The sequence below is a fragment of the Dendrobates tinctorius genome, unplaced genomic scaffold, assembly GCF_039654945.1.
Source record: "Dendrobates tinctorius isolate UK_male_01 unplaced genomic scaffold, ASM3965494v1 ptg000069l, whole genome shotgun sequence".
Taxonomy (NCBI): Eukaryota; Metazoa; Chordata; class Amphibia; order Anura; family Dendrobatidae; genus Dendrobates; species Dendrobates tinctorius.
In genome coordinates, this window is record NW_027361737.1 from 32,029,534 (window position 1) to 32,056,833 (window position 27,300).

The following is a 27,300-nucleotide window of genomic DNA, read 5'->3' on the forward strand; positions in this document are numbered from 1 at the left end:
TATATTTTATTCAGAAATCGGATGCTGTAGATTATCATGTGAATAGAAATGTTACATGTTCTGTAATAAATAGGGGAAGAGAAGCCTTCTACAATGCAGGCTACAGACGTAGGGCTCCAGCCAGAAGCTCCTGTTTTTTAGTACACCTACTGGGGTATGCACCCCAATGTGTTAAAGCATATCTATAAGATACATATACATATTGTATGGAAGACAAGCTACAGCCAACAGCAACTTCACTCTCTGCTCCTATATCCAATGTAACTGCCGGGTACAAGTGAAATACACAGTGAGGGTGGATAAACACGCTAAGGAGAGAGGGTTACAGTGAGTCTGCCTATGGCGTCACCCAGTCTGCACTATATGGCCCCTTTAACTAAGGTGGCGCAACAAGGTTACCAGGGTCTCCACATCTGTGGTGAGCCCATAAGAGGGCAATGTTTCTGCAGTTCATTAACTTGTAATTTTGTGCCTGCTTCAGGTTTCGGCATGGGTAAGGGAGTCCTCCCGGCACCCTCCTCATTTATAAGGGGCAGCTCAGACTTTGCATCCATGGCTTCGGGAAGAGATTTTAGCAGGTGATTGAGAAGCCGTGCACCGAGGGCTTGATCCATCCAGTCGCAGTTTAGAAGCAGATTGTGGAGCTCATGCACAAAATCGGTGACGTTATAGCGATATCGCTATGTGTAAAACCCCCTTGACAAAGTACATTTTAATCAATAGATCTTGGAATAATAAGTTCCGCAATTGGATGTGTTAAAAATATGTTCCTGTGCTGATATAAATGTATCCTTTGTATATACTGTTATTTGCTGTGTCTGGCCATACAGAGTTATTCCATTTCATTGTCTGCATTGTGGTGTAGTGACCACTGTGTCCGCTGTGTGGATGTCCTAGGAGAGAGGATGAATGGCAGAGTCATGAATGACCATTATGTATCTCAAGGTGGGTGGCCTTGAGATGGAGACTTATGTGTGTGTTGATCAGCAGTGATACTGCTGACGTGTTGTTTCAATGTGTCAGGAAGATGTCTCCAGGTAGCTGGGGAGATGGGCATGCCCTGTTACCTACAAACCCACCCAATGGGTGTGTTTAAGAACGCTATTGCAAAGTGTGTGTGAAGGGTTCAAGAACCTGTGATGAGGTCATAGCCATGTGACCCGATGGGCGTGGCTACGGACCATATAAGGTGGCCAGGGTAGGTCACATGGGTGAATGCAGGGACCAGGTAGGTCCGTTTGGAAGGTCTCGCTGGGAGATGTGTCTGCCTCCCTGAAGTGCCTGTGTGTAGTGGCTGCACGTGTCTGAGAGTTCCCAGAGGAGGGAATGGACATCTGCAGCATGGAGAAGCAGCCATGAGGTGAAACCCTGACGGGGTGAGAACTGTGAGGCTAGAAAGCCTGCGCAATGGACATTGCATAACCTGTGTGAGTACAGGATAATCAGAGTGGAGCTCTGTCATGGACGCTATGCCGTTTGATATGAACTTTATGTTGCTAGTCTTGGTTTATGATGCTGAATAAACCGCTTGGACCGCGATTGTTTTATGGAAAACCTGTGCCGGATGTGATTTGTTGGTTGCCAAGCGAGTGATCCCCTATGTGAATGACAGCGCTACCTCACAATTGGTGGAGATTGCAAAGGGCAATATTGTAGCCTTGTTGCTGGGAGCAACGGAAGAGGACTGCAAAAATTCAGTTGCTAAGGGCAATGCTGAGCCAGGAGGGCTGACGGTCGAGAAAGCCGTGTAATATGCTAACCGGCCATGTGTGTGAGCAGAGCCTGTGACGGCCTGCATTTGGGGAAGCCACTGTCCGGCTGTGGTTCTGGAACCGTGGGGCGGCCTAGTGAGTAAGGCACTGTCCGGATCAGTGAGCCCAGTGTGGCCGTTTCCCCAGGAGAAAGAGACTGGTGATTGCTAGGGTGCCTCTGTGGAGGAGAAGTACCCGAGGACCTATGTGGCCGACACAGGTAACGGACAGGTGTTCGTGTGGTACTGACCTGGGTCAGTGAGTAAGACTGTGTACTTGGAGGGTTCAGTGAGGAAAGGTCCTGGAGGGTCAGTGATGGGAGATTCTAGGAGAAAGAGTCGGATCCCGGGAGCATGTGGTATGACCTTGGACCTGGTGAGGCGCGAGTGTTGGGCAGTCTCGGGTGGAGGCGGATGTCCTAAAGAGCACCCGCCAAGCCCCTGGACCTGGTGATGCTGATATGTGGGGAGACCCTGGCAGAAGGGTCGCTCCCTGAATCGCACCCGGTGCGCCCTGTGTGTTGGACGGTCTCAGGTGGAGACGGAACGTCCTGAATAGCACACAGACAGGACACGTGAGTTTTGTGTGGTGTGTTTTTTTTTCCTTTTCTCAACTCAGCCTGCGGTGGCTCAGTGGGAATTAAGAAGGTGACAAGCGGCTTCCTGTAACTCGGTGGGGTTACGAAGGGGACAAGCGGCTTCCGGTAACTCAGTGGGGTTACAAAGGGGACAAGCAGCTTCCGGTAACTCGGCGGGGTTACGAAGGTGACACCAGCAGCTGTGTGTGAACGGCAGCCGGTGGTGTCGAAGATCGGTGACAGCAGGAGCAGTGGTGGTGCCAACAAGGACTTGTGTGGTATAGTAAGAGACATAAACTGTGTGGTGTGAACTGTGGTCTGAGAAGACCGGTATAACAGACATGGGGAAATCCCAAAAGGGGGCGGTGGCCCAAATCGGGGTGGTAGCCCAAAAGGGGGTGGAGTCCCAAATTGGGGTGGTAACCTAAAAAGGGGTGGAGTCCCAGAGGGGGGCGGTGACCCAAATCGGGTTGGTCCAGAAAGGGGCTGGTGTGGCAAAAGAGGAACCGCAGTGTTCGTGTATGTTGCTTCCAGAATGTGGGATATTCTTTCCGGATGATGACTGGCCGCAAGTGTGTACCGTGATTCTGCACCGGGAAGGAATCTCGGGACGGTTGGACTCAAAGAGTCAGGTGACTCTAGTAGGAACTCCTCTCACTTTCTGTCTCACCGAGAAAATGGTCCAGGTTCGCTGTAAACATGGGGTCACGGTGAACTGTGCAGTAGACAGAGTAATGTTTGAGGGGTTCGGAGGCAGTGAGTGCCAAGGTGGCAGTATACCATCAGATTTAGTGTATGCCTTGGAGTGGGGCCGGGACTTTGTCAGGTTTGATGACATATGCCAGGAGGGTGGAGACGTTCCTACTGTTGAGCTAACCGATACTAAGACGGTGACGGCTCCTGACGTGGAGAGGTCCGAGGTAGAAGTGACCAAGAAAAGGGGTATGTCTGCCCAACGGACGGACCTGACATCTCGTGACAGGACTGACGTTGACCTGGTTAATAAAACGGCTGGAGTGTTCGCACGGTTAATGGGTAACTGGATAGATTGCTCGGCAGGTCGGGGTGACTCAGACTCTGGGGGTGACTGTGGCTCTGAGAGAGACAGGGAGCACAGACTAGAGGAGCTAGAAAAAGAAGTCTCTGAGCTCAAAGGTCACATGGTAACGTGGCAAGGACTGAATAAGGCCCTCAGAGAAGAGGTAGAAGAACATGTCAAACGAGAAAGAGTCCTGAGACAAACGGCTGAGCACAGGGTCGAGGAGCTCGAGAAAGAAGTCTTGGAGCTCAGAGGTCACCTGTCCACCTGGCAAAGTGTGAACTAGACCCTTATGGAAGAGATGGAAGAACTCAAAGAAACTGTAAGAGATCTTCGTCAGGAGAGGAAATTGGACGAAAGCTTACCGCGGGTGAGCGCGAGAGATAACAAGACGGAACTGCCAGTATCCATCTTGGAAAAGGGTCGTGAGGAGATAAAATCTCAGGAAGTTTGTGAGCTAAGGACTGAAGAACACAGTCACCCAGTAGGGTCAACGGTAGTGAGGGAAGTGTCCGTGGTAAAGCCAGAGTCTTCTGTCCAGGAAGAGAGAAAGACCACGACCTTCAAATTTGTAGTCGAGGTACCCGAAGACATGCAAGAAGCCTGTGCTGAGGAAGGTGTGCATGAGGCTTTCAAAGTGGCAGTCAAGGCGTGTAAGGTGCACTGGGCACCTGAGACATGGCAGTTGGTGATAATATCAGCCAGGGAAGATACAGTAAACCGGGTAGCTGTCCTGAAAGAGATGCATTTACAATGTCTCCACACCAACAGCTGGTCAGGAGGAGTAATATGAAAGCTGCTCGACGCCTAGAGTTAGCGAAGGAGGCTATGGATCGGCTGGGTTTGCGGAAAGATGTGGTCCCGGTACCCAAAGCTCTGATTGGGAGTATCGTTGGAAGACTCGGGAAGGTAATGCAAGACCTTGTCAATATCTCCGGTGTGGTGAGGGTGAGGATCCCTCCTGATGATGAAGACCAGGTATCCAGTGAAGTGAATAGGATTCCCATCATGGTGGTTGGCTCCGTGGAGAGCCTGAGAGACTTTTGGATGCTCGTGGAGTATCGAGTGGGGCACCTGCAAGAGATTGAGCAGTTGAGGCGGGACCGTCGGCGAATCGATAAAGAGGTATGGAACACCAGGTGGCGGCCACCTTGAACCCAAGATGTAAGGACCCGAACGGTTCCTCCAAGAAGTGACATGGCAGATGGCCGAAGAATGTCAGCAAGTGGTAGTTCGACTGGCAGGATGATGTTGAGAGACCGTAGTTCCTGTGAGACGCTGAATGAGTCAGAATCAGGCCACACAGTAGGCTTAACTAAGACTTATGACCGTACTGACCGGGGGAGCTGGTCAGGGAACAGAACAAACAGGGAGAGGAATGTGGTGATCAAACAGTGTCTGATGATGCAGACAGGCTGTGACTGGAGGGCCAAAGATCAGGGCCGATGTTCTGACCGCTGGGGGCGGGGGAGGCCTAACGTAGGAATGAGGCCGTATGACAGATGGAGACGGTTCTCTCGACCTGGGGGGCAAGATGTAATGAGTGTCCGGTCTATAGATCCTGGTGTAAAGTTGTGTGTTCAACCCCTCAGGTTTGAACAGAGGGGGAGGTGTGTGGTGTAGTGACCACTGTGTCCGCTAGAGGGTGCTGTGTGGATGTCCTAGGAGAGAGGATGAATGGCAGAGTCATGAATGACCATTATGCATCTCAAGGTGGGTGGCCTTGAGATGGAGACTTATGTGTGTGTTGATCAGCAGTGATACTGCTGATGTGTTGTTTCAATGTGTCAGGGAGAAGTCTCCAGGTAGCTGGGGAGACGGGCACGCCCAGTTACTTACAAACCCACCCAGGGAGTGTGTTTAAGAATGCTATTGCAAAGTGTGTGTGAAGGGTTCAAGGACCTGTGATGAGGTCATAGCCATGTGACCTGATGGGCGTGGCTACGGACCATATAAGGTGGCCAGGGTAGGTCACATGGGTGAATGCAGGGACCCGGTTGGTCTGTTTGGAAGGTCTCGCTGGGAGAGGTGTCTGCCTCCCTGAAATGCCTGTGTGTAGTGGCTGCACGTGTCTGAGAGTTCCCAGAGGAGGGAATGGACGTCTGCAGCATGGAGAGGCAGCCATGAGGTAAAAACCTGATGGGGTGAGAACTGTGAGGCTAGAAAGCCTGCGCAATGGACATTGCATAACCTGTGTGAGTACAGGATAATCAGAGTGGAGCTCTGTCATGGACGCTATGCCGTTTGATATGAACTTTATGTTGCTGGTCATGGTTTATGATGCTGAATAAACCGCTTGGACCGCGATTGTTTTATGGAAAACCTGTGCCGGATGTGATTTGTTGGCTGCCAAGCGAGTGATCCCCTATGTGAATGACAGCACTACCTCACAGCACATAACACAGCTCAATTGCCAGGAGAGGAAGCATAAGTCACTTATGATAAGTCAATATACAGGGACTTGCAACTCCTGGTTTCTGAGGTAACATATTTCCCTGCCTGTTTTATCACAGGAGTGAGTGATTCTGTCTTGTCTCCAGGCCTCTGAGCTCATCATAAATCTAGTCAGTGACGTAGGTGCATCCGTGGCAGCTGAGCATATAGGTCTAACTTGATTTATGAAGAGCTCACAGGACTGATGACTTGGTAGAAACACTCATTCCTGAGATAAAACAGGCAGATAAATGTGTTACCTCAAAAAGCAGATGCTGTGAATAATTTCTATTCTCTCCTTGGCTAGGAACTGTGATATGTGCCAATGATGAACAGGAGCAGATGTGTATCTGCATAATTAATAAGATTATCTCAGCACAGGAACATTTTTTTAACACATCCAAATGAGGAACTTATTATTCCAAGATCTTTTAATTAAAATGTACTTTGTGGGGAAAAAAAGTTTAAATGCAACATGGACAAGAAAAGGTGAAAACATTAGTCTGTGCAATTTCTCACCTGTGGTTCTGGTTTTCTGAATATTTTCCAGATGTCTCACGGTCATCTCCAGGATATCTGCCTTCTCCAGCTTGGGCTGCTGAAAGTATAAGCAGATAGTGTCGTTCTTTGGCTTGAATTCATACATCATTTCTGACACTACATTAATAGAAAAGTGAACATAACATACCTACAACATGAAAACCCAGGTTGAAAATACAAAGTGGCATTATGCACGGAGGGACAACACAATCTATTTATTTGTGTTTTCAGGCCCCCAAAAATCACTCAAGAGATTCAGCCATTAGGTTTCTCCCTTCTATCTAAGAGATGGAAATAGTGGCTGCTCCTTGTCTCTCTGTTCTTGCTCCCCTGTCTGCAAAACTGCATACAGGCATAACTGAGTGGTGGTCAAGGCAGGCAAGCAATTGGACAATGAATATTACATCACTTGCTGGTGAGTGAAATGAATTTCCAGCACATATAGTGTTGGAAGAATCCTAATAAGGAATTACACAATCAAATAGAGTGGATGACAAGTTGTAGGGCATAAAAACAACACCATATCTTTCCTCTTGGTGAAAAGACACATACAATTTTCAAGTTTAAGGATATTCTCAACCTGAGATTACAAGTGCCTCATTTTTTTTCCACCTCAAGGCAAAATTATACTTTAAAAGGTGACAACAACTGTTATTCACTGTCCTATTAAGGGAATAGAAGAATCCAGGATATCTATAAACAGAAAGATAGTGAGGAAACACTTAGCTAACCTAAATGAATTCAAGTCTCCAGGTCCAGATGAATTACACCCCAGAGTACTGAAGGAAATAGCAGAAGAAATTTTTGAACCCCTCTCCATAATCTTTGAAAATTCTTGGAGAAGAGGAGAAGTGCCAGAAGACTGGAGAAGAGCAAATGTTGTTCCTATCTTCAAAAAGGGGAAGAAGGTGGACCCAGGCAACTATAGGCCGGTGAGTCTGACTTCTATACCAGGAAAGATCTTTGAACAAATTATTAAACAACATGTATGTCAATACCTGGATAAGAATGAAGTGATTAAACATGGGTTTAATCACCCATGTCAGCATGGGTTTGTAACTAATAAGTCATGTCAGACTAACTTAATTTCCTTCTATGATGGTATCACTGATTGGGTGGATCAAGGAAATGCTGTAGATATAGTATATCTTGACTTCAGCAAAGCATTTGACAAAGTCTCTCATACAATCCTTATTGAAAAAATGACTAAGTATGGAATGGACAAGGCAACTGTTAGGTGGAATTGAGGGTAAACTGATTAAATTTGCTGATGACACAAAGCTAGGAGGGATAGCTAATACTAGAGAAGAGAGAGAGAGGATTCAAAAAGATTTAAATAAACTGGAGAAGTGGGCAGCAACTAACAGAATGGTTTTTAACAGGGAGAAATGCAAAGTACTACATCTGGGCAATAAAAATGAAAAAAGCATATATAGAATGGGAGGAATAGGGCTAAGCGACAGCACATGTGAAAAAGACTTGGGTATACTAATAGATCACAGACTGAATATGAGTCAACAGTGTGATGCAGCAGCAAAAAAGGCAAATGCAATTCTAGGATGTATTAACAGAAGCATACAGTCTAGATCACGTGAAGTCATTATTTCCCTCTACTCCTCTTTGGTCAGACCTCATCTGGAATATTGTGTCCAGTTTTGGGCACCACATTTTAAAAAAGACATCAACAAACTGGAGCAAGTTCAGAAAAGAGCGACCAGAATGGTGACCGGTCTGCAAACCCTGTCTTATGAGGAAAGGTTGCAGGATTTGGGAATGTTTAGTTTGCAAAAGAGAAGACTGAGAGGAGACTTAATAGCTGTCTACAAATATCTAAAGGGCTGTCACATTGTAGAAGGATCAACTTTATTCTCATTTGCACAAGGAAAGACTAGAAGCAATGGGATGAAACTGAATGGGAGGAGACACAGATTAGATATTAGAAAAAACTTTTTGACAGTTAGAGTGATCAATGAGTGGAACAGGCTGCCACGAGAAGTGGCGAGTTCTCCTTCAATGGAAGTCTTCAAACAGAGGCTGGACAGACATCTGACTGGGATGATTTAGCGAATCCTGCTTTGAGCAGGGGGTTGGACCAGATGGCCCAGGAGGTCCCTTCCAACTCTACGATTCTATGATTCTATATGTTATAAGAAAAACATAAAAAGGGACAGCAGATAAAACGATAAGACTTTTTTTTTTTTTACATACTGTATACAGTACTAGGCAAAAGTTTTCAGCAGATTAAGAATGCTTTAAAAAAAAGAGTGTTAAGTTTACTTTTAGAAATTAACAAAATGCAAAATTAATGAAAAAAAAAATAAATAAATCAAGTCAATATTTTGGTGTGATCACTCTTTGCCTCCAAAACAGCATTAAATTACAAACTGTTATACTAACACATGACAACAGTTCTTGAAGGAACTGGGCAGGGACGTTGTTCTATACAACTTGGAGCAATAACCAGAGATATTCTGTGGATACAAGCTTCACGCAAATCCTTCTGTATCTTGATGTATTCCCACATAAATTCGGTGATGTTAAGTAGAAATGAGGGGATTCATCAACACTAAGTTATAAAGTACTTTGTGAAAATCGCGATTCCACGCAAATACTCTGTGATTTGATTTGTGAGGTTTGAACAGAAGTAAGCATTATGCGTCTTTCATCTGCTGCACTAAGTTACCTTGGCCAACCATTGCGTCTATGGTTTTCATTATTAGCTATTTCTTGGTGCTTCATCACAAGAGCTTGAACAACACTTGAAACAGTCTTCTCTAAGCTCTTTGCCTGGGTGAGACCTTACTAGTACAGTATAACTACCTGGCGTCTTCCTGCTGTGCTCACTTTTGTGATGGTGCTTTGTCTGTGACATAAAACTATCTTTCACCACCTCACCTTTGCAGCAGGGTTTGTCTGTTCCTCACACAGTTTTACACTTCCTACACAGATATTTTTGCTTTAGTTAATGATGGTGTTTCAACCTATGTATGAAAATTATGCCAATTATCACCTGTTTTTTATAATTTGTTACACATACATCTGACAATATTCCTACAAAATCTCTGATTTTGCGTAAGTATACCTAAAAGAATTGTTGCTGTTTTGAAGTGAAAGCGTGGTCACCGAAAATTGGTAAATTTATTTGAGTGGAACTGAATGCTACTCAAATTTTACAAACATCCGCACTCTGGAAAATACTTATTTTTTTGTACTTTGCTCTTTACGAATTCAGCATAATGGCATCCATCTGCAGCTACCATTTTGTTTAACAGTAGAGGGCCGGCAAAAGGTTAAAAAAAAAAAAAGCAAACAAACATACTTGCCTCACCAGTCAGCTCTCCGGATCTGACAAAATTCAAAGTTGCTAAATAGTGGACTTTAATGGGAAATTTGATTCACAACCAAGTTATTCTCCTAGCATTGAATGTTTCCTGCTATGCTCTAGACCGGGTTTCTCTAGACACCCAAGCATAATAAAAGTAAGATGTAAAAAGAAACCAAAAAAACTCATACCCCACCGCTCACCTCTCTGGACGCCCCCCGCTGTTTTCTGCTCCATGTCTGCTTCTTCGCCCCTCTGTCGTGATGTATCTCCTGCCCGGTGTTCACCGTAGACTGAGATGTCCATGCATAGTAACCTCTGGGGTTTTCTTGCAGATGAAAGTCCCAGTCCAGAGTGAACACTGGGCTGGAGATACTGCGTGGAAAATCAGACAGTGAAAGGAAGTAGTAAGGGCGACAACAGAAGTGAGCAGTGAGGTTCGTATGAGTTTTTCTTTCATGTTACATCTTACAGTTATTATGCTATGTGATTTGGAGAGACTCCATAGCATAATAGGTAACAGAGAATAACTTAGCTCCTGGTATAATTGGCACAATTTGGCAAATTTGAATTTTGTTAAGTCCTCTTATCTCTAATGATCACACCAAATATTGATTTGGTGTTGTTTCAGCACATGTTGAACATGCACAATGCAGTCTCTCTCAGCAGCCATTCTGCTTGTATAGGTGCAGTATGTCTAGAAAAAAACCTACACTTTGAGGAATGATGTCATGGGAAGGGGTGAAGTCTCCTTCATTACAGTGCAGAGCTCATACTAGTAAGCAGTGTTGCCTGTGTGCTGGTAACTAAGAGGAGTGATGTACTCTAGGATCGTCTGCATATACAGAAAAGAGATATGCTGCAAGATGCTCTACATATAGAGAGAACAGAAAGTAAAGATATATTGAAGCATAGGATGTATATGCAGGAAGCATATGAGAGATATGCTGCAGAATGAGCTGCTTATTGATGGGACAGAAAGGAGCGATATACCGCATGATGAGAGAGAGAGAGACTATATATAGAAGGAACAGAGAGGAGAGATTTCATCTCATCTCAGCCCCCTGGATACAGCCCATCTCGTAGTACGAGAGGTATACTGCAGGATGAGGCAGTATACAATGGCTTAGATTATTTCAGCTGTGTGTATTGCCTACTGCTGAGAGACCAGTGATGTGAAGCTGCATATGCAGCATATATTTATACATATTGTAGAAGATTATCTTCTGCAATATGCAGCAATAGAAGGGCATTTACAGTTTCACATTACTGATATGTCTGCAGCAGACAACAATCACAACTTTGCATATTGTGGAAGAGTGCACGAGAGATGAGCTCTGCTATAATCAACTAATGATATAAAACCATACAGGCAGCAATACTAATGTAGATGGCTGAAGATAAAACCGCTAATGCAGGATACTGTACAGGAGTAGAGCGTGCACAGAAGCATAATATGAATTCAACGCTTAGATTAGCTTGATGATAACTCAGAGAGGGTTTTTTTTTTATCAGAAAAACACTAGCGAGGAGGGAGGTGGCTTCAGTATTGAGGAGAAGCAAGAGCTGCTGGGAAATGTAGTTTTAGCAGTATGAGAATAAGACTACCCATCCAGCTACTGTATATGAAGCTGGATGCACTGAGGGGCAGATAGAGATGAAAAAAGACACACACAAGGAAGAAATGTTATGTTGGGCTTAGTTGTAATAACGTGCAGGTGTTGAGTATGTCACCACGGAACAGATGGACCAACAGTTAAAGGGAGGTTTATTTACAGGGATTAACAATAGAAAATAACAGTGCGAGTATAAGCAAAGTGAAACAGGTTCTCAGACAGGCAATCAGTATAAACAGTAATAGACGGTATTTCTTGGAAAGAACTTATCAGTCAGAAAGGGACTTGCTTGAAGGGTCGAACTTTTCCCACGTTGGTACCGAACAACAGCGGCACTTGTCGTCACCAGTCTCTGTGAACTCTGTGGTCTTTACTAATCCCCAGCCGGGGTCTCAGGGGTTACTGCAGGAGCCAGAGGGGAAACGAGGCAAACGAGGTCCCCTCTGCTCTGAGTCCTTCACTCCAACACTACAGTTAAGTCTCTCCACAGAAATCAGGGGCTCTGCACCTACACTGCGGGCACCGGGGCTTTGCGCGGGGGACACTTTCTCTGTACTGGACACTGTCTCTGTACTGGCCGCTGTCTCTGCACGGGCTGCTGTCTCTGCACGGGGGTCAGGACCCACGTCAACTCTCACTGCAGACTCCAGCTTCACGTAGTCATGGGCTATGGTCTCTCTGTGCGGTTCCCCAGCCTTTGCCTTCTAAACGGGAGTTCTCTCTCTCCCCCGGTCTGCAGCTGCGTCTTGTCCTGACCACTGCCCAGGCTGCTCTGAGGTCTGCGCGCGTGCTTTTTCCACTCTCTGCCCGGCTTCCTTCCTGTGCAGCACCACTTCCTCCTCCCCACTGCTACTGACAGGCCCATGATGCAGTCGGTTCAGGTCCAAAAGTCTTCCCCCTGGCAACCCCACTGCGCAGCTATATGGTTTCGGGCATGGAGCAGAGGAGCTAAACCCTTTCTTGTCCTTCTTATGCTTCACACCCTTACATTGTCTGTATATTAACGATAAATATGCATTTACGATTCGAGAAATAATCCTTTAAAGTGAATCTGTCAACCCTCTTAAGCCATCTATAAGGACATGCCGGTCATAGAAAGTTGAATAAAATGATACCCTGATATTTGTCATACAATGTCTTATTCCAGAGAAATCCACGTTTTTCTTAATATGTACATGAGACGTTAAGTTCTATGGACTGGACATAGATCTCCCTGAGAATCTGTCTCCAGAGATTATTATAAATGAAGAGGGGTTGTGAAGATCTGAGGTTGTGGGTTGTAATAATCACCTGGGTTAGTTAACAATGCAACTATTTTTAATTCCTTACATTCATGGGTTTACAACAACTCCGGGTAGATGGAAAAAATACATTGCCCCAGTCTACAAGATCTCCTCCCCAGAGCGATATTCACTGTCTCCCAACTTTTGGTTGGCCCACAGATTTCGTATCTCCTGCCAGTATAGTCTGTAGTCGCAGTCCACACTCCTCCAGACGACAGAAAACACAACAAAAGCCCATATATCTATCTATCAGCAACAGTCCTTAAGAAAATTCCTTAAATCCAGATGCCAGATCCCTCAACCGTAGCAGGGGGAACTAGCCCAGGCGACACCTGATCTCCAAACTCCATAGGCAATACATCCATGGTCTCCAGGACCTTAGCCTAAATCCTCGTCTCTGAACGACACTCCAACAACTACCTGACTAGACATGGGACTTCTTGTTCTCCCTCTCCTGGGATCAGCCTCCTGGATGGGCAGAGGTGTTCACACCCTCCCCATTAAAAACTTGATTTTAACTAACAGAATGAAGACTGTTCCAGAAGCCCATCACCTGGGACTGCATGTGAGACCCCCTGCGGTGACTGCTCCATTGGGTCTATTATCCCCATCCACACAATGGGACTATTGCCTGGGAGAACAATATAATGCTTGTGTTCCTTGATTACTATTTTTGGTTTTGGCCTTATGTATGCATAAGATCCAGCCTGCATGTCTTTCTCTGCTTATTGTCACTGAATGGAAACATTGATTCCTGAGGCTGAACTGACGAGCAAGCAAATCTCTAATAAAACACAGCAAGCAAATATCTACTAAAACACAACAATAAGGTCGATGTAACTGGTGCTCCATGCTGGAAAAAGGCTGCATCTCTTAGGCTGGGTTCACACGTAGCGGAACTCTCGCGGAAATTACAGCGAGAATTCCGGAATTCCATTCCGCGGGAAAATCGCATTTTAAATTCCCGCGATTTTCCCGTGGAAAAACTAGCATTTTGCAAGCGTAATTAGTAATTAGCTTGCAGAATTGCTAGCGTTTTCCAAGCGATCTGGAGCATCGCTTGGAGAACTGATTGACAGGTTGGTCACACTCGTCAAACATAGTGTTTGACGAGTGTGACCAACTTTTTACTACTGAGGCCGCCTATGCGGCATCAATAGTAAAAGATAGAAAGTAAAAAATATTAACAATAAAAAAAATATTGTTATTCTCACCTTCCGACGTCCCGCGCAGCCTTCCCGCCTCTCTCCACGCTCCCGGTCCCAGTAATCCTTTGCGACAATTACCGCGATGATGTCTGTTCTCGCGGGATCGCGACGTCTCACGGTCATTTGCGATGACGTCGCGCGAATGACCGCGAGACTTCGCGATCCCGCGAGAACGGACGTCATCGCTCGCAAAGGCTTACTGGGACCGGGAGCGTGGAGAGAGGCGGGAAAGCTGCGCGGGACGCCGGAAGGTGAGAATAACAATATTTTTTATTTTAAATTCTATTTTTTACAGGGATATGGTGCCCAAAGCCCGGAGGACAGTCTCCTCTCCTCCGGACCGTGGGTACCATCCGCAAATGTTCTGCTTACTTTTCGCATGGTGTGCACAGCCACATGTGGAAAGTAAGCAGAACAATGCATTCCTATGGGTGCGTGATCGCCGCGATTCCGCAAAATTAATGAGCATGCTGCGTTTTTTACCGCAAAGCGATTCTGCCGCGGTAAAGCCGCAGCATTAGCACAGCATTGCGGAATCCCATAGGAATGCATGGGATGCTAATTTTTCGCCGCACAATCGCGCGGTTAAAACCGCCGCGGAAATGCAAAAAAACCGCCACGTGTGAACTCAGCCTTACAGTTGCGGATTTTGCTATATGCCCATTAGTCCACTAGTCTTAGATCAAGGCCAGCTCTTCACAGGGGCGTTACCAGTGTGAGACATGTAATGACTGACACTATGATCTCATAGTCACACACAACCCTGCAGCAAGATACAAAATAACACAGTACACAGAGCAAACCACAGTACAGCAGGAGTGAACTTTGTCTCACCACAAACACATAGTGCTTCAATATTCCATCTAACCAGCAGTCATTTGGGTGGATGAGCAGTACAGTAGAACTGACAGGACTGTGAGAGGACAACTGCAAATGTGTTTGTGATGACACAAAGTTCACTTCTGCTGGTCAGCAGTGAGGTACTTCAGGGACTAAGTCCTCCTTTCGGTCCACTGAGCATGCCCGTGGGACGACCTCTCATTGGAGATCGGAGGTCACATGCTCAGGTCCTTCTCCAGCTCCGATTGGACCATCAGGAAGGGTCAGGAAAGTCCTGGATGGACGCTGCTATAAAAGAGCCGCATGGCCATGCACTAGTATAGACTCTTATTGAGTGAGTGATGATGGATGCATGCTTCTGGTCACTGACTCATTATGACTCCCCTCCCTTGGATACGCATTTTATAGGGCTATTAGAGTCAGAGTCAGCGCCTTGTAGTGGCTAAATCTAGTGCCACAGTGCTTCCAAGTCACAGCACCTTTCTAAGCGACATATTGTGCCATTCAGCACAATGGCACCAGAGTGACTGCATCCGCCTGCATGACGCCGTGCACAGTCTAGCGCTTTCCTTACCCTAGTCAGGGTGGTAAGTGGCATCCACCTGAGCGGTGCAGTGCGCACCAGGTGCGTTACTATTGCAGTTGCTTCCTTGCTGGCACCGCAGCTGTGGCGCCGAGTGCTAGTGGACTAGAGGGAGTCTAACCCTGTGTCCTTGGGGCAGAGTCCTGTGTCTGCATACTAGCGCTCATACGGCTGAGACCTGTGAGCTTAACAGGCTCCGCTGTTTACACTGTGCGGCTATGTGGTTCTGTGGAGCAACAGGACTCGCTCCAGTACACACTGGGTGATATTAACCCGCGTGTGTTCATTTATTTGTTGCCGCATATATTCCGCCATTACTCAGCAGCAGGTTCCATTCTTATTATTTGGTGCATTCCGCAGGCCCTAACACTCACACTGGTAACACCTACTTTCAATTAAAATATGTTCTGGAAGCAGATTCTTAGGGAGATCTATGTCCCACCCATAGATCTTAACAGCTCATTTTGGGCTCATTCAGACGTTAGTGATTTTTCACCAGTGTTTGTATGCCAGAACCAGGAGTGGAACATACAGAGAAAAAACATAATTGAAAGACTGACACCTGTTCTGTGTTTTGGAGATACTTCTGGCTTTGGCATACAAACGCTGATGAAAAACTGACGTCTGAATGAGTCTTTACATATTAAGAAAAAAAGTATATATCAATGGAATAAGACATTGGATTGCAGATATTTTATTCAGCTTCCTATAGTCTACATGCCCATATAGATGGCATAGAAAGGTTGATGCTACTGACAGATTCCTTTAACTCTTCTGTTTTTTAAAGCATTTTTATTTTCCAATGTTGTTTTTGCACACCTGCCTAAAACGTTTACCCTTTGACAAAGTAGATGACTTCCTTCAGTATTACAGGGAATCGAGCAGGTTGTACTGTTTCTTTTCTAGAGTGAATGTGAAATATGGAGAGATTCTTTTCTCTGGGACGTATCAAATGTGAGGGAGAGCTGGTTATATGCTGGATCTCAAAGTCTTAGTGAAGCCCTGTGATCAGGTCTGGCTTGCTTTAGGCTGTGTCACTGTTTTGTCAACTCGCTGGCTCAGAGTATATACTGGTAGCTTTGTCACATATTTTTCTCAGAAATTCACCAAAGAATTCCAAACATAGTAAATTAATTCATCAATGTATCTTAATGGTCAGTAAATAAGAAAAACGATAATAAGAAATCAGGTATGAAGTTACCTCACCTCCTGCCAAGAACCAGAACGGAATATTGTTTCTGTATAAGCTATGTCCCCATGGATTATGCAGTTCAGCTAAATGAGGAGGATATAGCTGCATATAAACAGTTAATCTGCATGTGGGCGACATAACTGTTTATAAAGGGTCAATCTGCAAATGAAGCAATCATTTTCCTGCAACGGTTTAATCTGAATTTCTTGCAAATAGTATACAGAGACAAGCACAACACAATGAGGAGAAGCTGTTACAGTATTCACCTCCGTTACTGTTTGTAGGCTCCTCCTGCTGCTCCATTATACACAGGAATCCATCTTACATCTCTTCTTACATAACAACATCCTGAATAAAATATGTTAACAGCACAGAAATCCATGTGTTTCCATGTTGCACACTCCCAGTCCTCCCTCACACATCTCTCAGCTCAGAATCAGGGACTCTCGCACAGCTGTCAAACAGTGAGACAGCAGGGAGTCCACTTCTTCAGACGATTTCAGTCTCTCTTTTTTACAGGACCGGGCTTTTACCTCTAAATTAACCAATTTTTTTCTTAGCTTTTCTAATCACATTACATTTGAGAGAGGTTGTTTGTGGTTTCCTTTCACTTCATGAAGTTGAAGTTTTCCTGGAGTTGATAAATTAACTTTTGTAAAGAATACAATTTTAAAAATCTTCCCCTTGAATATATAGACCCCTGAGTAGTCAATGAATTCATACATAATATATCTAAAAATAATTGTCTCACTAGGAAGGTGATAAGAGTCTCCACATTAATGTTAGGGGGAAATGTTCTATAAGCAAGTTACTTACATCAAGATGAAATGCCCTGATCACAGTTTCTTTCAGTTGCTCCAGACAGGAGTTAATGCGTTCTCTTCTCTTTCGTTCAATGAGCGGCTTTCTGAGCTAAATTGATGGATAAAAAATATATATTGATTTGGAGAATGATATCATAAGATTCATCTAACATATATGTTAGTTTTAGAAATGACTGGACACAAAAGTCAGGGTGTTGCTGGGAGTTGTAGTTATTCAGTAACCGTAGAGCAATAGATTAGAGGCCAATGCTACAATTAATAATTTATGCTACCACTTTGCTGTCTAGGCAGCTACAAAAAGTATGATAGGCTAACTATACTCAAGTGACCTTAAAATGGGCCTGCATAAACAGCTAATTACCAGATTGGTAGTGTAAGGAAATGGACAAGAGAAGTATAAGGTTGAATGGATGACTAGCTGAGTAATTGCAAGCGAACACCGCCATCTGCTGGTCAAAGGCAAAAGTGAAAGCAAAGAAAGAATTACACTTGTAGGAACTTAAGAGTGGGAACCTATTTTCTGACAGGAAGAGTTTAAAGATGACACAAGGTCAGGTGACACATGCGTCGCTATCTGCTAATTGACTGCAACCAGTGCCGGTTTTAAACAAAGTAGGGCCCTGGGCAAAAGTTTAAAGTGGGGCCCCAAATGCTCACATATTGCACCATCACATAGAAACATTTCTGTTGTATTTACGTGCGCTGAGTTCAGGCCATTAATCGAGCCTGATCCACAATATTGAAGTCGTTCAATGCTTATTTACCAGCCTCCACTCCGGCTAAGGTAGTATAATGAGGACAGACAGTCGTCAATACAGTATAATGCAGGTCCAATATAGTATAATGCACTGACCATGGTCTTTGATAGAATATAATGCAGCCCCCTTCAGAATATATTACAGCCCCCTCAAAGTATGCTGCAGCCCCCTCAAAGAACATAATGCAGCCCCCTCAGAGTATAATGCATCCCCCCTCATAGAGTATAATGCATCCCCCTCATAGCCTCATAGAGTATAATGCATCCCCACACACAGAATAATGTAGCCCCCCACACACAGTATAATGCAGCCCCCTCAGAGCATAATGCAGCCCCCCTTATAGAGTATAATGCAGACCCCCTCATTAAGTATAATGCAGCCCCACACACCGTATAATGTAGCAGCCACACACACAGTATAATGCAGCCACCTCAGAGCATAATGCAGCCCCCCTTATAGAGTATAATGCAGACCCCCTCATTAAGTATAATGCAGCCCCACACACCGTATAATGTAGCAGCCACACACACAGTATAATGCAGCCACCTCACAGTATAATGAAGCCCTCTCAGAATATAATGCAGCCCCCCTCAGAATATAATGCAGCTCCCCTCAGAGTATAACGCAGCCCCCCACACACAGTATGATTCAGCCCCCACAACACACACAGTATAGTGCAGTCCCCCCACACAGTATAATGCAGCCCCCACCCACACACGCAGTATAATGCAGCCCCCACACACAGTATATTGCATCCCCCAGACACACAGCATAATGCAACCCCCAACACACACAGTATATTGTAGCCCCCGCAAACAGTATAGTTCAGCTCCCCACACACATAGTATAGTGCAGCCCCCACACACAAAATAGTGTGGTCCCCCCACACACAGTATAGTGCAGCCTCCACACACAGAATAGTGTGGTCCCCCACACACAGTATAGTGCAGCCTCCACACACAGTATAGTGCATTCCTCCACGCACAGTATAGTACAGCCCCATACTCACAGTATAGTCCAGCACATACACACTACTTACCTCTCCTCCTCATTCCCCCACTGCTCTGGTTTCTGTAGAGTGTTTCATCAGCTCCTCTGCTCAAACACGCTGAGTCAGAAGCAGAGGGGGGAGTGATGGGATAGAGAGCGTCATCTGGCACTCTCTCCTCCATCACTGCTTTCAACTGTATTGGCATCTATGATGCTGGTAAGTTGAATATGCATAGCAGGGGGGCGGCGCCAGTCCCCTCTTATGGGTTCCATAGCGGCCATGTGGTGTGCAGGTATTAGCAGCATGCCACTGGCTGGGGGCCCCTGGAGGAGCGGAGGCCCTAGGCAGCTGCCTGGTCTGGCTGCCCCTAACACCAGCCCTGGCTGCAGGAGTCATGTGACACCTAATAACAAAGGAACTGTACCTGTGTGGGAGATATGTATGGAGTTCTTTATGCTGTACCCTGGGGATATTAATAATGTATTGCCCAGTTTTTCTAAAATCCAATCAAAAGTATCCATGACGTCGACACTGTGATTTATTAGTCTAACAGATGCGTCAATTATTTACAAGATTTTGGGAATCTGGTACCCCAATAAAAGACAAATTTACTAATGATATTTACTCCATGAGTGAACCCATGTGCTAATAAATAAGGTCATGTCCACACAAATTGGATATGCTGCGAATTTTCTTACCAGACTTTCCGATGAACCACAGCATTTTTGCATTAAAATCCACGACATACTGTACCTGTCTAGTGTGAACGTACCCTCTTGCTCAGTGAACACAAAACTGAGTCCGCTGTTCACCAAGCGAGACGCTTTTCCAGCAATCTTGACTGCGGCTCCAGCGTTACTGCCCTTTGAGACCCATAGCACTACTAGTGCGTCATACTTTTCTATTTCAGCATTTTGTGACAGTGCAGTCAAAGCTTAGGACGATCCAAAGCGTCCCATTTTGTCACAGATCGTTGAATTATTACCAGCTTTTTGCCAGTGTCTCTTTGTTTAATTTTTTGGGACTTATATAGATTCTGTGAATAAATATTTCCTGTATTGCAAGAATAGCATTATAGAATCCAGTTCAAACTGCTTGTACTCACCCAAAAGCTCTCCATAATGCAGCAGCCCCCCTACATCTCCTCCCTCTTTTCTGTTTATCGGCCTACCCGCTCGTTACGCTCTGAAAACGACTTTCGACTAACCTCTGCACTAATCCGTACCTCCCACTCCCGGCTCCAAGACTACTCCTGGGTTGTGCCAATCCTCCTGACATAAAGATTAGATGAGTATGAAGCCTCCTGACTCTCCCTTAAATGTAGACGTTGAGGTAAATACTGATAGGACAGTTCAATTTTAACTCCTTTTGCCATCTAGGAGATAACTCACTGCTTATTCCCCTCTTCTTACTAAGAAAATGTGTCTGACTGAACATGCATACAGTCATGGATGAAAGTGTTGGCACCCTTGAATTTGGTCCAAAAAATGAAGTATTTCTCCCAGAAAATGATTGGAGTAACACATGTTTTGTTATACAGGTTTATTTCCTTTGTGTGTATTGAAACAACACAAAAAATACGGAACAAAAATTGATTGTAGGTACTGTGTTTCTATTTTTCTGCCTCATTCCGTATTTGGTAAAGAGTAGAATGATGTAATTTACCATAAAGCTCTCTCTTGGTCTCATCTGTCCATAAGATGCTTTCCCAGAAGGATTTTGGCCTACTCACATACATTTTGGCAAACTGCAGTCTAGCATTTTTAATGTCTCTGTGTCAGCAGTGGGGTCCGATTGGGTCTTTTGCCATAGCGTTTCATTTCATATAAATGTCAACTGATAATTCACGCTGACGCTATTGCACCCTGAGCCTGCAGGATTGCTTGATTTTCTTTGGATCTTGATTGGGGCTGCTTATCCACCATCCGGACTATCCTGCGTTGCAACCCTTCGGCAATTTTTCTCTGACATCCACATCCAGTGAGATTAGCTACAGTTCGATGGGTCGTAAACTTCTTGATTATGTTGCGCACCTTGGACAAAGGAACATCCAGATCTCTGGAGATGGACTTGTAGCCTTGAGATTGTTGATATTGTTCACAAATTTTGGTTCTCAAGTCCTCAGACAGTTCTCTTCTCTTCTTTCTGTTCTCCATCCTTAGTGTGGCACACACAATGCAAAGATTGGGTCAACTTATCTGGTTGCTAGGCCGATTTGGGGGTTTTGTGTGAAATTATGTACAATTTGCTTTATTTTTTGGTGTTGTTCTAATACACACAGAGGAAATAAACATGTGTATAACAAAACGTGTAATTGCAAACTTATTCTGGGAGAAATACTTCATCTTCTTGAACAATTTCAAGGGTGCCAACACTTTCGATCATGACTGCACATATGAAGGAGATGAATGTCCACGTGCCAGCTATCTATAGTATATCGCCATCCTTCACTTACACAAATGATACATTCAGCCACAGAAGTACACATTTAAAGTATATAGGGCCTTATTTATTAACCCTTTAACGATCACCGATGGCAGTTAAGGGTTCTTATTCCTCAGCGCCGAAATTCTTCGTTGTCTCGGTGGATTTGCGCACCTTGAGGGGTGCAGTTTTTAGAATGATGTCACTTTTGGGTATTTTCTCATATATGGACCCCCCAAACTCACTTCAAATGTAAGGTGGTTCCTATAAAAAAATGAATAAAAGAAAAAAAAGTCTAGTCAGCTTACTGGTCTGTAGTGAAATCCCCCAGCCTGCCAACGCCCAGCACAGATTGTGGTGAGCATCCACATCAAATAGGAACAGGGAAAAAGCACTGTAATCCAGCTCAGGACAAAAGCGGCTGCAGCTTTACAAAATTTTATTGGACAACTTGGAAATATAAATGTGCTTTAAAAAAACGATCAACGCGTTTCAACTAGACAGTCTTACTCATGATCATGAGTAAGACTGCCTAGTTGAAACGCGTCAATCGTTCATACTAGTGTGCTCGATGTTTGCTATGCACATTTTTTTAAAGCACATTTATATTTCCAAGTTGTCCAATAAAATTTTGTAAAGCTGCAGCCGCTTTTGTCCTAAAAAAAATAGTTTTGTAAATTTTGCTGGAAAAATGAGAAATCGCTGGTCAACTTTTAACCCTTATAACCTCCTAACAAAAAAAATTATGTCTCCAAAATTGTTCAGATGTAAAGTAGACATGTGGGAAATGTTATTTATTAACTGTTTTGTACGCTATGACTGATTTAAGGGTACAAAATTAAAAGTTTGAAAATTGCTAAATTTACAAAATTTTTGCCAAATTTCCATTTTTTCATAAATAAACACAAGTCATATTGAAGAGATTTTACCACTAACATGAAGTACAATATGTCATGAAAAAACTTTCTCAGAATCAGTGGGAGCCGTTGAAGGGTTCCAGAGCTATAACCTCTGTGAGGCAGTGACCAGTGTCACAGGTAGGGGTCGCTGTATATTCTCCTCAGGATGCGCATGGAGGAGTATTGAGGCCATGGGGGTGCATTGCAGTCACAGGCGTGGCTGTGATTGCAATTCAGATTAAAAATAAGTGTTAGTCTTGGGCATGCCAGTGTCCAAGGCAGATTTAGGGAAAACCTACTCTGGGTTTTGTATTTTGAAACAGACTACAGGATGATAGTCGTGCAGTCCGTTTCATTTCAGGCCCGGGTTTTCCATGTGGCTGAAGGCCACAGATCCCAGTTAAAATCCCTGCAGTAAAGGGTATGGGTGAGTCAGGGCTAGAGTCAGTCGGCATTGCGGAGCTCCACCTGTGTGAGGCAATACAGGCCAGCGGAGCCAAAACAGCCAGGGCAGCTGAACAGCCTGGCACCCACAGCTTACACAGTGGTGCAGTCGCCCACGGTAACTGGTCTCGGAGGTGAACGGTCTTGTGACTTGAGGTGAACAGGAGATAGACTGTCCTGTGCCCGAAGAAGGACTAGCGTGTGTAACGGCTGCAATCTGAGGGATATCGTGTACTTTGGAAAGGCTGTGAGTAAAGAGACATTGACACGGCTGTGTAGCCACCCACGGCAATCGATCATGAAGGTAGACTGGCGTGTGTAGTGACTGTGTAACCCAGGGTATATGTGACTGGCTGCTATCCGGAGGATACTGAGTACTATGTAGTGCTATGAATTGAACATTAAGGCTATGCACTGGTGTGAACTGAACATTAATTGCTATGCACTTGCGTGAATTAGACATTTAATGCTGTGACGTAATGCATTAAAGAGACTTTTGTGTTGGAACTTTGTTGGATCACTGCCTCATCACTGCACAGCGTGCTACCTCAGCACTACACCTCATAAAGTGACAGTGGTCAGAAATGTAAAAAATGGCTTGGTTATTAAGTACCAAATTGGCTCTGTCACTAAATGGTTAAAGTAGTTTGCCAGTTTTGTGGTGTAAAACACCTTGAAATTTTTGGCCATCTTGAAGTTACATAAAACTTTGCAACTTAATGTATTTTTGCGTGAGTCCTGGCCAGCTTTAACAAAATGAGATGAACTAGGGTGAGATGAGGTTGTGGCAAAAATCGCTTGGAATATTTTTTAAAACTTAGGCTACCTTTTCTCCAGAAATGTAATCAAATCTCTGAGTGAATTAACATTTCTGGGGGTGACACATGGCAGCTGTAAAATAAACCTAATCATTTACTAATGTGCACCTCTTAATGAATTAAGCGCATCTCACTCCAGCGGTGCCGTCATTAAGGCTGGCATGTGTAAGGGAGAGAGCCCCGGTAAAAGGGCCTGCCATGTGTCCGAGCCAAAACTAAGGGGACTGTCACTCAGGTTTCCAGGAGATACTTTCCCGGGGGAAAGAATAGCAGGCCAGGACCGACAGTCACTCAGGAAATGTGGGGGCGGGACAAGAAAAGGGGGCAGGGCGACGACAAGACGAGCAGAGGGGATCAGCCGGAGAAACTGGAGGGAGGAGCTTAGGTGGTGTCCCAGTGGGAGAGTGAGTCAGCGCTTTCAAGCCCAGGGAGACAGAGGCTCACCTGACCGGGAGAGAGGACGGTACAAAGCAGCTCGAGAGGGAAACCGAGTGAGACCCGCGGCCTGTACAGCGAGACCCGTGGCCGCCAGTGCCCCACTCCATACCGTGGCTGGCGCCTGTACAGCGAGACCCGTGGCCGCCACTGCCCCGCTCCATACCGCGGCTGCGGCCTGCACAGCGAGACCCGCGGCCGCCACTGCCCCACTCCATACCGCGGCTGGGGCCTTGTACAGCAAGACCAGCGGCCGCCACTGCCCTACTCCATACCGCGGCTGAGGCCTGCATGCCCAGAGCCGCGGCTACCTCTGCCTCACCACCCGACGGGGCCTGTATCATTCCCCTAACACCAGGGCGTGGGAACGCCCGAAGCCTGCGACAACTCTTCTTCGGGTGGACCCCACCGAACAGACATCTCCCCGACTACAACTCTGCAGGGCGTCAGAAATCGATAAGTGACATTTCGTTTGCGTTTATAGTTAATCCAAGTTAATCCAAGAACATGTAGCTGGCCACAGCGTGGCCATATAGTTACCTCCCCTCGTCGTACTGTTTAGCATTTGGTTACTTGTGTATTTGTATCTGGGTTCCCTGCGTGGAAAAATCGTTGTCAGCTTTCCTCTTTACATATATAAAAGTCTAGTTTAACCCTCACTCGGTCTCTGGCTCGTCACTGCATCCTGCGTACCTGCGAGTACCACACATGCACCTCACCAGTGCGTTTATAATGTATAGTTCAAGACACAGTGGTACCTACAGAACAAAAGGGAACCTATCATGTCCAATAACACTATTACTCCAATATAATAATAAAATTTGCTCTTTAAAACTCCTAATACATAGAGAGACTTTAAAACAAAAACTCCAAGTAGAAGAGCAACATAAAAAATGATTAGTGGTATGTGCAAATAACAGATGAAATCAGGAGGTGATACTGCATCTAATCCTAATAGTTAAGTAATGCAGATGAGTAAGTCCCACTTGGTGTCGAGAGGTGCCTCAGTGATCACAGGCACCAATCACGTTAGGGTTAATGGAAAATACTCTTTTAGGCAGTACTCCTTAAGGATAAAAGATCCAATGGTGTGTCTTGAGCGGTGAGTCAAACGCGCTGCACGTACACACTGCTGCTCATCAGCACATGACCTGCGTGAAGTCAGACCACGTGACGCCACTATGCTTCAGTAGCTACTGAGCGTAGTGAGTAGTGATGAGAGAGTATACTTGTTGCTCGGGTGTCCTCCGAGTATTTCGTTTTCGGCGTCTCGTCTGCATGATTTGTGACTGCTAGGCAGCTTGAATACATGTGTGGAATGCCTGTTTGTTAGGGAATTCCCACATATATTTAGCCTGTCTACAAGTAGCAAATCATGCAGCTGAAACGACGAAAACTAAATCTCCGAGCACGCCAAAATACTCGGAGGACACCCGAGCAACAAGTATACTTGCTCATCACTAGTGGTGAGGACCAAGAAGGCTTTCCTATGCTGAAGACACACCATCGGATCCAACCAGGACTTCGACACTAGCCGCTGCCACCAGCCACAGCGGCCAAACACCTTCCGAATAGCTCTCCATTTGCATGTTACTAGTATTACCGTACATGATAGGTTCCCTTTAAATGGGATGTCCACTACTTGGACATTCCCTTCTGAATTCCTATGTTTCTACCCAGTAAAATAATAACACATTGGCCGGGGTCACACTTGCAACTGCAATGTAAGTAACTCGCGCATGTCTCTCACATAAATACCCGGCTCTGCAGCCGACACTCGGGACCGGAGTGTGCGGCTGCATGTATTTTTATGCAGGGTATTTATGCGCGAGTTTCTCGCATTACAGTTGCAAGTGTGACCCCGGCCTTATACTTACCTGCGGAGTCGGAGAGTGAAGCCAGCGCTGAATGGCAGCAGAGATTGCATGACATTGCAATGTCACATGAGCCCCGGGACAGCTAGCGCTGACACTGCTAGGACAGCACTGGCACCGGAGGTGAGAAGAGATGTTATTCGTTGGGTGGAAACACACAGATTCAAAAGGGTTTGTAGTGGGCAACCCCTTTAAGTGCCACCCACAACAGTGTCATACTTACCTTGGCCACACTCATATGTCATCCCTTTCACTGACAGCCAACAAATAACATGGGCAGCCTTTCATTAACTCCTGAGTGACTTCCGTTTTCTGAAAAGAGAACTACAAAAGTATAGCGGAACTATAGGCCCCTTTGGCCAATGAATGGGACTTAATGTATTTATACCACTATTTTGTATCACTGTATAATTAGTCTAATCTGTCCCAGAAATAGTGCGCCAACCTTTCTGACAGCTGAAATGTCTGCCATATTGGTGGTCGCCAGCTGTTCTTGCTGTCATTTCCTTTCTGTCAGGTTCTACAGTATATTTGACAGGACAAATAATATAGTGAAGTGTTATACACCCAATTAAAAGTCAATGTTGTCCATTTGGAAACAGATATGTCGTAGGTGTCATAACTATCATTGGAAGGAATGGATGCAACCTAAGGAATTACTGAACTGACGTTTTAAAAACTTGCCATATAAGTTTTCTTAAGTCGTTATTTTTACATATCACTGAGGTTATTTTTTTATTATATATTACCTTTGGTCCACCGACCAATGTAGCTGTGATTTCCCTATCATGAATGTGGGAATTTGCACTTATCAGCTCCACATTCACAATTATAGCAAGTGGAAATCCACACAATCAACACATGCCATAAGTATGAAGTATTGTTCCTGTAGTTAATAGATACACTTATTAATGATCCATACATCATAGGATAGCCAGTCTTCACACCACTGACTGCTACAGCTGATTTCTGCAGAGTCTTCCTTTATTATGCCGTACATGAATACAACACAAAGCCGTGCAGCAGACACATGGAAGGCTTTTCTACCCCGCATGCTGTGATTCTGAAATACACAGACTCGACAAGCTGCTTCTCGCTGTGTGTGAACCTTCCCTATGGACAATTAGGCAGAGCCCGGCTGCAAAATTTAAATGGGTCCAGCTGCAAGTGTGCCCCCATGTGTGTGTATGAACTGTGCCGTACCGCGGATCTCCAATGTGTGCACCTGGCGGTGCGGATTCCCATGCCAATAAGTTCTCCACTGATACCGTTAGCTCCGCACAGAGCGAGGTCTTACCTTTCTTTCCTGCTTAGAATTGGATAGTTTCAGGGGATCCTTAGCAGCTGCAGACATTGCCACCAGCCTCTATCCAGCTTCCCAGTGTGATCCCTGGAGTGGCTCTACACTGGTCCTGAATCTCAGTGTTGTGCCTCTCTAACCTCTCTGCC

At 45.1% G+C, this 27,300-nt stretch overlaps 1 protein-coding gene across 1 annotated transcript; it reads right to left on the minus strand.

The window, feature by feature from the left end:
* Positions 1 to 27,300, minus strand: LOC141095377 (transcription factor HES-4-B-like). The gene is made up of 5 exons (XM_073581337.1): positions 27,149 to 27,300; positions 17,201 to 17,296; positions 6,298 to 6,398; positions 1,374 to 1,383; positions 1 to 680 (listed from the first exon to the last, which is right to left on the minus strand). The coding sequence occupies exons 1-5, from the start codon at positions 27,203 to 27,205 to the stop codon at positions 396 to 398; spliced, it is 549 nt and encodes a 182-aa protein (XP_073437438.1). The 5' UTR covers positions 27,206 to 27,300; the 3' UTR covers positions 1 to 395.